General features: G+C 39.9%; 1 protein-coding gene across 1 annotated transcript; it reads right to left on the minus strand.

Moving 5' to 3' along the window:
• Positions 1 to 19: 19 nt before the first annotated feature.
• On the minus strand, positions 20 to 10,616 carry LMOD3 (leiomodin 3). Its single transcript, XM_050957403.1, has 3 exons — positions 10,166 to 10,616; positions 5,040 to 6,467; positions 20 to 392 (listed from the first exon to the last, which is right to left on the minus strand). The coding sequence occupies exons 1-3, from the start codon at positions 10,454 to 10,456 to the stop codon at positions 366 to 368; spliced, it is 1,746 nt and encodes a 581-aa protein (XP_050813360.1). The 5' UTR covers positions 10,457 to 10,616; the 3' UTR covers positions 20 to 365.
• Positions 10,617 to 10,974: the final 358 nt, after the last annotated feature.

Consider the following 10,974-nt stretch of genomic DNA (forward strand, 5'->3'; position numbering starts at 1 on the left):
AGAATTTAACAGCAGAAAGTACCATGTAAGCAATAGAGTTTACTGACTGAATCTGTAAAACCTGTTAAGTTATTGCTGCTGCTGGGCAAATACCTGTGGGCAAACTGGAGACTAGAATCCAGCTGGCAGACAGAGATTATACCAGGGTATCGTTGTTACTTGATAGCTGATGGAAATCCTTTTAGCATTGACTTGTTCCATTCCACCCTTTTCATCAATGTATAAACAGATACATATTACAGCCATTGTTCCCACATGTTCGTATCTACCACTTGGCTTCTGAAGAAAGCATCCTTTGAAACAAGTGTCAGTGAAACTTGAATAGTCTTTATTTCAAGTTGTTTCTTTCAGGAGAATCTGGTGTTTCACTCTAGCTGTTTAGGCATTGGCACCTGTATAAGACCAATAAGAAGACACGTTAAGAGCAGGAAAATCTGGGGTCGCCCTCTTCTCTCCGAAAATAAGTGTGCTTATTATAATCAGACAGTAACATCAAAGTACTGAAAATGTAACACGAAATTCTGTGGCTGTAATGGTTATGAAATTCTTAGCACCTTGTTGTCTCTTAGAATTCACAGAGCTGTTGGTTATTGCTTGATAAATCAGATAGCCATCAATAACACCACTTAGCCCAGATACAGATCCCATAGATCTCAGAGTGCTCTACAAGGCGAGGAGGCATTCTTATCCCACATAAGGAAACAGATGGGGAAAGAGAGACTCTGGAGAGGCTTTAAGTGAGGTGCCAAGATCACACAGTGTCTATGTGCCTTGAATCCAAGTCCAGTGCCTTGTCCACTGCGGGTATTTTACTTCTAGACAGTACGACAGAATCCAAGATACAACACTTCTACACCAATGTAAAAGGGCAGAAATCTTGAAGACTGCCTATCTTTGCAGCTAAATTACTCTTTAAATAATCTTGCCGCTGTAATAATAGTAATAATAATAAAAATACCCCAGTGATGTGAGTTAGGGACATAGTGGCAGCATTAACTTTGAATTTACAGGCAGGTGTCATTTTAAGACCTCTCATCTTCTTAACATGTCAGGCCAAATTCTTGTCTCAGTTATGCCTGTGTAATTCCATTGAATATCGTGAGTTTGTACAAATGTAAATGGGACCAAAATATGGCCTGTAATTTAAAAAAAATTAATACATTGAAAAAAATTCAGAGGAAGTTATGAAGCAGGTGTCAATTACTTGAGAAATTGGAATGGCACCTTTTGGCAATTTACTTTTTAGACTGGATCTTCCACACTCTTGCTCATGAGAGTGTTCCTTAATCCCACAAGCAAATCCATTTGGATGATGATTTTCACAGAATTTAATGGGCCTGATCACTTACATAAGAACTACGGGATCAGTATTAGATCCTAGAAGAAAAGAACGTTAAACACAATGGCCATGATTTTGAGTGCCTAACCCGAGACTTCTGAAAGGGGCTGGGTTTTCTGAGGTTGAGGGCTCGCCACTTCTGAAAATCAGCCTCCTTAAAGTATTTCAAGTTGGACACATAAAAATAGAAGCATCCAAATTCATTAGTACTTTCCATAATTTTGCCCCATATTTTGTTAAAATGCATTAATCAGACCCAGATCCTACTCCTGTTGTTGCCAAGAATTTTGCCATTGACTTAAATGGGAACAGGTCCAAGTCCAGTCACTATAGTCACACAGTGGTTCCTAACCTGGGGTGCATGCCCCCCCGGGGTGCGAGATGCCCTTTCTGGGCGTGTGACGAGACATGCCAGATTTTTTTTAGAAGGTAAATCATCAAAAACACAAATTAAGCACAGGCAGGTAAATACAACTACTTTGTTTCATCAAACCTATGTATTTATTAACATTATACATTTTTTAATGATTACTGTAATATACAAACAAAATATATCTAAGTTTAAGGAATACGAGAACATATTTTGATTTTTGACAAGGTGCAAGAACATATTTTGAGAACCAAAGGGGTGCAGGCTGCAGTAAAGGTTAAGAACCACTGAGTGATATACACAGATCCGGGACCAATATATTATTTTGTTAAATACATGCTGACTGTTAACATTTCATAAATGCAAAACCAAATTCACCATTGCTGTAAAAGGGCCTGTCTCCATTGATTTCATTCCAGTTACACTTGCTCGTGCCAGAAGTGAATTTAGCCCATGGTCTTTCTTGTTTGGTTTTTTCTATTTATTAAAAAAAATATTTTTAATTAAGATATTATTGAAGGCATTATATGTGCCCTACAGACCAAAACAATACGTTAGAGGCCATTTGATTCTATCTGATATGTACTCAGGCAATTTTAAAAATGTGTCCTAGACCAGATAGACCAAAGCAGCTCAGGAGGAGCCACTTCTGCCTGTCTAGCAAATTATCAATTCAAAAGTCGTGGCATATGCACTAAATATACCTTAGAAACAGTATACAGACATAGACATAGATTAAGGGGCAGTGGCAGTGTCACCATTTGTAATGTCATGATTATCTCAAACAACGTAAGGAAGAGTTGCTGTAAAACAAACAAACAAACAAACAAACAAACAAACAAACTTACTCCTCTCCCCACTAAAACTAGAACAGTCTCTCATGAGATCTTTTGAGTGGTGAAAGCCCTGTAAGAACTTTCTTTACAGGTAAGCATTAAAGGCTTCCATGCATGAGATGCTGAGCCTCCGTAACTCCAAATCATCTTGATAGGAGTTCATTTATGTCTTGTAAGTTACTGGGCCCCTGTCCTCTGTGTCATTTGGAGAGGGAGTTATGGGAATGCAGGGGACTAAGGCTAGGAATAAATGGTCAGTTTTCGGAATGGAGTGAGGTAAATAGTGGTGTCCCCCAGGGGTTTGTACTGGGACCAGTTCTAGTCAACGTATTCATAAATGATCTGGAAAAAGAGGTAAACAGTGAGGTGGCAAAATTTGCAGATGATTCAAAACTATTCAGGATAGTTAAGTCCCAGGCAGACTGCAAAGAACTAGAAAAGGATCTCTCAAAACTGGGTGACTGGGCAACAGAATAGCAGATTTAATGTTGATAAATGCAAAGTAATGCACATTGGAAAACATAATCCCAACTATACATATAAAATGATGGGATCTAAATTAGCTATGACCACTCAAGAGAGATCTTGGAGTCATTGCGGATAGTTCTCTGAGAACATCCACTCAATGTACAGCGGCAGTCGAAATAAGCTAACAATGTTTGGAATCATTAAGAAAGGGATAGATAAGCCAGAAAATATATTGCCTCTATATAAATCCATGGTATGCCCACATCTTGAATACTGCGTGCAGATGTGTTCGCCACATCTCAAAATAGATATATTGGACTTGGAAAAGGTTCAGAAAAGGGCAACAAAAATTATTAGGGGTGTGGAATGGCTGCTGTACGAAGAGAGATTAATAAGACTGGGACTTTTCAGCTTGGAAAAGAGACAACTAAGGGGGAATATGATAGAGGGCTATAAAGTCATGACAGTTGTGGAGAAAGTAAATAAGGAAGTGTTATTTAGTCCTTCTCATAACACAAGAACTAGGGGCCACCAAATGAAATTAATAGGCAGCAGGTTTAAAAGAAAGTATTTCTTCACACAATGCACAGTCAACCTGTGGAACTCCTTGCCAGAGGATGTTGTGAAGGCCATGACTATAACAGGGTTCAAAAAAGGAACAAGATAAATTCATGGAGGATAGGTCCACCAATGGCTACTAGCCAGGATGGGCAGGGATGGTGTCCCTAGGCTCTGTTTGCCATAACTTGGGAATGGGCGACAGGGAATGGATCCCTTGATGATTACCTGTTCTGTTAATTCTCTTTGGGGCACCTGCCATTGACCACTGTTGGAAGAAAGGATACTGGGCTAGATGAACCTTTCGTCTGACCCAGTATGGCCATTATTATGTTCTTATGTTAAGGCTAAGGCATTGCACAGGTGACTAAGTAGACCTAGGTTCAGTTCCTGGCCTTTCCACTGCTTTGCTGGGTAATCTTTGGGCAAGTCACTTCATTTCCCTGTGCCTCACTTTCCCCAGCTGTGAAATGGGGATAATGATACTCACCTTGTAAGGGGCTTTGAGATCTATGGATGAAAAGTGCTAGATAAGTATTATTATGAGGTGCAGAAACTCATAAGATTGACCATAAATTGTTAAGGACCCTGCATAATATTTGGAGGATTAGTAATAAATCATTCCTGCAACTATTTGCACCCTAAAAGAAACAGATTTACACACACACACACACACACACACACACACACACACACACACACTCCTAATTTTTTTGCTTATCTATTAGTTGAGTCCTTTTCTTTTACCTTTATGATTGTGGGCATACAAAGATTTGAAATCTCCCTTTAGGACTTTGTATCAGTGGTACCATTTCACTGACTGCTATTTAGAGGAGCTTTTGATTTGTCTACTTATGAGCTTAAATCAGGCATGACATCTCACTCTATGGGCAGATAGACCCACGGTGTGGGTCTTGCCATCATTGCTCAAAGACGACCCAGTGGGAGCTTTTCCTATATAAGGACTGTAAGTTGGGCTTAATATTCACCACATTTGAAGTAAAACTGTGGTTGGTCATTACTGAGATGTGTAAAGTGTGAATTAAAGTATGAATTCATCTAACAGCTCATAACGGCCCAGGAGGCACCTAACAAACCCTTTATCAAAATTCCATAACATAAATTCATCATCATTTTAAAATTAAGTGCATCTATCCAGAAAGCATAGCTGCCAAATTTTCACCAGGCATTAATAATTGCATCTGCAAAATTTGTGGTTGTATTAATTTGCCTGTGCAAGTCTGCATTTGTGCATATAGAAACACATGACTACTGCTCAAAATCTGTTAAAAAAAATGCCAACTTTCATACAACAAACACGTTTATATGCCTGAAAATGAATATGCCCACAATTTTTGTAGATGCTTTTGTGGAAGCCCTTAAAATAGAATATTAGATTTGATTTGCATTCAATTACAAAGATGGAAATATTTCTCTGTTGCTACCATTCTGTTTCATAAACACTTACCGGTTTAAGATAAGCGACGTTACTCTGACGAATGTCATTTAAGAGCTTTTCTCTTGGGGTTATCTCAACCAGGGGAGGTGGTCGTTTTTTTGGAACTGGTTTAAGAGTCTTGATCACATCTTTGATATTTGTTTTTTCAGCTGGTTCAACGTATTCTGGTATAGTGGGCTTGCGCTGAGTTCTCTTGAGTTTGACCATTTTGAAGGAGGCAGGTTCCTCACTACTCTGTTCTTCAGGGGCTGGCTTTCTTGCATGTTCATTTTTCCTGCTCATGGGCATAATTTTAGGGACAGGTGGCGGCTTGGGGGCTTGTATTGAGCTATACATCCTTGAATCAGGCATTGGTCCCCCTAGCATTTCCCACATCCCAGGAGGCAACCCTAGTCCATTTTCTAACATGGCTATTAACTCTCTCTGCTGTTTTAATTGCTGCTGTTTTTGCTCCTCCTGCCTTTTTTGTCTTTGTCTGTCAAGATTTCTGCTGAGCAGATTGGTAACAACCATCCTGGGGCCTGGAAGTTCAAAATGATAGCCCATCTTCAGCAGCTTAGGGTTGGCTTTCAGAAGCCTGGCAATTTCCATTTCAGCTTGATGGCCCAACATGTTCCTCTGATTGTGAAAGCGCAGTTCAGTTAACGTCTCGTTATACTGCAGACATCTCATGATAGCAATGATTCCCTTGCCTGAAATAAAATTTGAATCAATATTTAGAGTAGTGATGCTTCTGTTTTCACGTAACATGTTGGCCACAGCAAAAGCTACGTTGTCATCAGCTCCCACATTGGCTAAACTAAATGTTTTTACATGCTTGTTTTTTTTCATGGCGTTCACAAAGTCCACAAGCATTTCCTTTGGGATGTTTTCAACGTTGTTCAGGTTGAGTTCCTTCACATCTGGATCATTTTTCCGGACCTTCTGCAAGCTCTCATCTAAATTGGTTTGGTTTCCTGAAGGTCTTGCACTTAACTTAATAAAACTAGTATCTACAGCTAACTTCTTTGGAATTTGTAGTTTTGATACTTTCTTCTCATGGTTTTCTGGATTTTCCCCTGATTTTGTACATGGCTTCTTAGTTACCTGATCACTGTTGCTGTTTTTGTCTCCATATGGCTTATTCATTTTTGATTCTTCTTCATCATCTTCCTCCTCCTCCTCCTCTTCATCATCATCTTCATCATCGTCGTCATCATCTTCCTCCTCTTCCTCCTCATCGTCATCATGCTCCTCCTCATCTTCTGTCTCTTTATAGCTTCTCTCTTCATTTGTTTCTCCCGATTGTTGTGCTGAACCAGGCTTGGCCTGTTCAACATGTTCATTTTTGTAATATATTTCTTTTCTGTCTGCTTCTGTAGTATCTTCTACCATTTTTTGCTTAGCAATATTGTCCATATCCCCAGTATTTTCTTCAAACTTCTCTGCAATGTTTCTCTAAAGAAGACAAAATGCTAATAGCTGAAATAATTTAAAATGGTTTTGTTACATTAATTATGCACTGAAATAAAAAGTTCCTCCTCCACCTTGGTGAGTCCTGTGCTTATTGGCAGATTTGCTCAACTCTGATCTTCCCCACAGTCTGGATCAACTCCTCCTGTGTCTGATCAGGAGTTGGGAGGTTTAGGGGGAACCCGGGCCCGTCCTCTACTCCAGGTTCCAGCCCAGGGCTCTGTGGATTGCAGCTGTCTAGAGTGCCTCCTGTAACAGCTGCATGACAGCTACAACTCCCTGGGCTACTTCCCCATGGCCTCCTCCAAACACTTTCTTTATCCTCACCACAAGATCTTCCTCCTGGTGTCTGATAATGTCCTCCAGCAGCACACCCTCTCACTCTCAGCTCCTTGTGCCTCTTGCTCCCAGCTCCTCACACGCACTTCCTCTCCTCTGGCTCCCCCATCCCTGACTGGAGTGAGCTCCTTTTTAAACCCAGGTGCCCTGATTAGCCTGCCTTGATTGGCTGCAGGTGATCTAATCAGCTTGTCTGCCTTAATTGGTTCTAGAAGGTTCCTGATTACTCTAGTGCACCCCTGCTCTGGTCACTCAGGGAACAGAAAACGACTCAGCCAGTCACCAGTATATTTGCCCTCTACCAGACTCCTGTGCCCCACTGGCCTGGGTCTGTCACAAAAAGTATAGCAAATGGATTTAACATATCTGTTTTTCCTCTCATCATATATAAGAGAATGCTTTTAGAAAAAAGAAACAGTGTTCATAGTACTTCTGGCCCAAGTGTGAATGAACAATAATCCCTTACTTAAATACTGTTATACAGCAGTCTCTCATATAAACTTTCCAAGAATGCCAATAACTTCTTTCACATTTCTGATCTAAAGTCTACTGATGTCATGAGAAATCTTTCTATTGACATCAATGGTAGATCAGCCCTAATTTTCTCTGATATAACAATGGGTTGTCTATTGCATTTCTAGGAAACCTTTGTTTTTCATGTAGCAAAAAACTGGAGATACATTTCTAGATATTGGCTCTGTGGTTCAGTCTAATGAAGACCAAAGAGGAGAAAATCATAGTAACGGGTAAAACTATTAGTGTTCAAGCCTTAGAAGTCTAGGCTTCTGTGTAGAGCATTAGCATTCAGCGGGCACCACTGGGGATGTAGGTGAATATTAGTTCAACTGCTTTTGTGTTCTGCAGTGGGAAAGTGGTTTCTGAACACTGCTTGAAGCAAGAATTGTGCTTTTAGCATCAGTAATGACATCATATTGGCCTCTGCTCTGTTCCTGCCAGGAAGGTTAGCCAGTTTCCCTGAAGATCTATTTCATGTACAATTTAATTTTCTTGTCCCTTCCTCATAGACTCTAGGACTGGAAGGGACCTCGAGAGGTCATCGAGTCCAGTCCCCTGCCCTCATGGCAGGACCAAATACTGTCTAGACCATCCCTAAAAGACATTTATCTAATCTACTCTTAAATATCTCCAGAGATGGAGATTCCACAACTTCCCTAGGCAATCTATTCCAGTATTTAACTACCCTGACAGTTAGGAATTTTTTCCTAATGTCCAACTTAAATCTCCCTTGCTGCAGTTTAAGCCCATTGCTTCTTGTTCTATCATTGGAGGCTAAGGTGAACAAGTTTTCTCCCTCCTCCTGATGACATCCTTTTAGATACCTGAAAACTGCTATCATGTCCCCTCTCAGTCTTCTCTTTTCCAAACTAAACAAACCCAATTCCTTCAGCCTTCCTTCATAGGTCATGTTCTCAAGACCTTTAATCATTCTTGTTGCTCTTCTCTGGACCCTCTCCAATTTCTCCACATCTTTCTTGAAATGCGGTGCCCAGAACTGGACACAATACTCCAGTTGAGGCCTAACTAGCGCAGAGTAAAGCGGAAGAATGACTTCTCGTGTCTTGTTTACAACACACCTGTTAATGCATCCCAGAATCATCATGATGGGTAAGAACTGGATTTTACTACTCAGGACCCATTTCACTTTGTCTGCAGCTTGCTATTAGTAAGCAATTAGACAGCTTAAAACTCCCATGGACTCCTGTGAGAGTTTATATATAAATAAGGAGTGCAGGATCAGGCCCTTTGTACGTACAAGAGTAAGGGATGCAGATAGTGGTGGTGGTGGTCCTGCCCCACTGAGACCAGGATTGGGACCACCGTGACACTTAACTGCACTTCTCCTTTGTACCAGTGGTGGTTGCTATTTGTCAAGTTCTGAAGTGACAAAGTAGAGGATGCTGGAATATAATTTTTCGGAGTTTTCATATGGATTTAACTTGACACAGCTGGGAATGAAACACACAACCCCCAACTTTGGAATACAGGCGAGTCTCATCTTACGCTGGGGTTACGTTCCAATGTCAGCGCGTAAAGCGAAAATTGCGTATAGTCAAAATTACACTGAGTGTAATGGCGAGCGGAATCGCCTGCACTACAGGTATTTTTCTCTCTTTTTTTTGTTTTTGCCGACCGCACAAAGCTGAATTCACGCATGTTAAATGTGCGTAAGATGAGACTCGCCTGTAGTTCAAATCTGGATCCAAACTGTGCAACTCAGGCCCATCTCTACTTTGTACAATAAAGGTTTAAGAAACCTCAACACCTTTCAACATCCCAAAGTATAAAAGGAAGCACATTTATATATGAACCTGTTAAAGGCCAACAATGATCGAGCAACAGCTTATCTTCTTTGTAAACAGCTACTGGGACACTAAAAATTTTTACTGGAATTCAGGGATATACAGTACTGACATACTAGAATACAACCATATTATATAAGGTTGGACTGATAGTAAAAAGTCACACACTGTTTCTCCCTTGAGTCATTTAAAATTCCTACAAGTCCTAATCCAGATGTATTTATGCAGGTACATCCCCCTTGTATTCAGTTGGAATTTGGCCTGCATAAAGACTATGGCCCCAATTCAGCAAAATATTTAAGTACGTACTTAACTTTAAGTCAATTGGACTTAGGAAAGTGCTTAAGTGCATTGCTGAATAGGGTTGGACTCTTGAATCAGAGCCCACCCTAAGACATACAACTGGATCCCCAGTTCCATTAACTTGGCTGATTTACATCTGCTGAGTATTTGGCCCATGAAGTTTGGGCTCATAGTCACTAGTGACTGTAACTCACAGTCAAAAAGACATATTTTCAATGCGACATTGTTATATTAATTATTACTATTATTATCTAATTTTAGAGTTTATTAAGCCCTTCTAATTATATTAAAGTTATCAAGGAAAATCACACTAGCTAATATATATATTCTTATATATATTATGGAGAAATAAAAAGCTTGACTTCTATTTTGTGATTTTGCTTTTATATGGTGTTTTTTCAGTCAGAGGTTTTGATGAAATAAAAACGTCACTTTCTTACATTTGAAAATGTAGTTAACAATTTAGGGCAAAAAGTAAAAATAAAAACCCTGGGGTAATCTTTCAAGTTACATCCTATAGTTATACAGAATTCTGAAACAAGATTTGACTGAGTTTAAATTCATACACTATACTGTGCTTTAATTTGTAGAAGGAACTGACAGAGAGGAAGACAAAAGCATCAAACCTATTGTTATGAAGGCACTGATCTTTGGCAATATACTCTTACAATAAGTCTTATAACAGATGCATAATAAACGGTTGTGATTCTCGCTTATTACCTCAGATGGCAAGAGGTTGACGGGAACTCTCTCATCCTCTAGCATGCGTCTTGATGCCTTCTGCCAATACAGGTAATCAACAAGAGATCTGTGGTCAAAGTTTCCCGTTGGAGGTTTTTCAGTCTGATCTTTCTGTATCATTCCAACTGGGACTCTTGGGTCTGGAGCCATGACTTCCATTTCACATTGGAGCTCCCTCAGCTCTTCAGGGGATAAGTTTCCTAAGATTTCATCTTCATCAATGTCCTCAATTCTGACTTCTTGGTCAGAATTTTGGCTGAATTCAGACATTTTTTTAAACCTGCAGAAAACAATTTATAAAATGCTGTGCTACTAATGGTATTACACGCTGTTAAATCCCCACATTCATGTTTTTGTCATGGCCCGTGGCAGAACTGGATCTCAGTGTGTGAGAGAGACAGTAGGACTAAAGCTTTTACTAAGTCTATATTAAGCTGCTGCACTTGGCTGGATAAAGAGAATTTATGGAGATGCTGCCATGCTCCGTTTTCAGCAACTTGTCAGCTGTGCAAACCCTTCTGACATTTCAGTACAGCTGGTATGTCTCTTATTGAGTAACAGAGAAGATGATAGTTTTCTAGAGGATTCCCTTCAGAGGATGACTTTTAAATCTCATCATATTGATTAATCTGCTATATATACAGGATGAATTCACATTTGTGCAGAGAACCAACACACAAGTTTTCTTGGAACTGGAAAAGTTTCAGAGAAGGGCAGCAAAGACAATCAAAGGTATGGAAGTGCTCCCACATGACAAGAAACTGAAAAGATTAGGGGTGTTCAGTTTA

The sequence above is a fragment of the Gopherus flavomarginatus genome, chromosome 6 (assembly GCF_025201925.1).
Source record: "Gopherus flavomarginatus isolate rGopFla2 chromosome 6, rGopFla2.mat.asm, whole genome shotgun sequence".
NCBI classification, from domain to species: Eukaryota; Metazoa; Chordata; order Testudines; family Testudinidae; genus Gopherus; species Gopherus flavomarginatus.

Bases quoted from the DNA above. Each gene is read 5' to 3' on its own strand.
- LMOD3 (XM_050957403.1), bottom strand. From the start codon at position 10,456: ATGTCTGAATTCAGCCAAAATTCTGACCAAGAAGTCAGAATTGAGGAC. The intron at 6,468-10,165 runs GTAATAAGCGAG...TGTCTTCTTTAG, and splicing joins TCAACCTCTTGCCATCTGAG to AGAAACATTGCAGAGAAGTT. The intron at 393-5,039 runs GTAAGTGTTTAT...GGTCTTATACAG, and splicing joins ACGTCGCTTATCTTAAACCG to GTGCCAATGCCTAAACAGCT.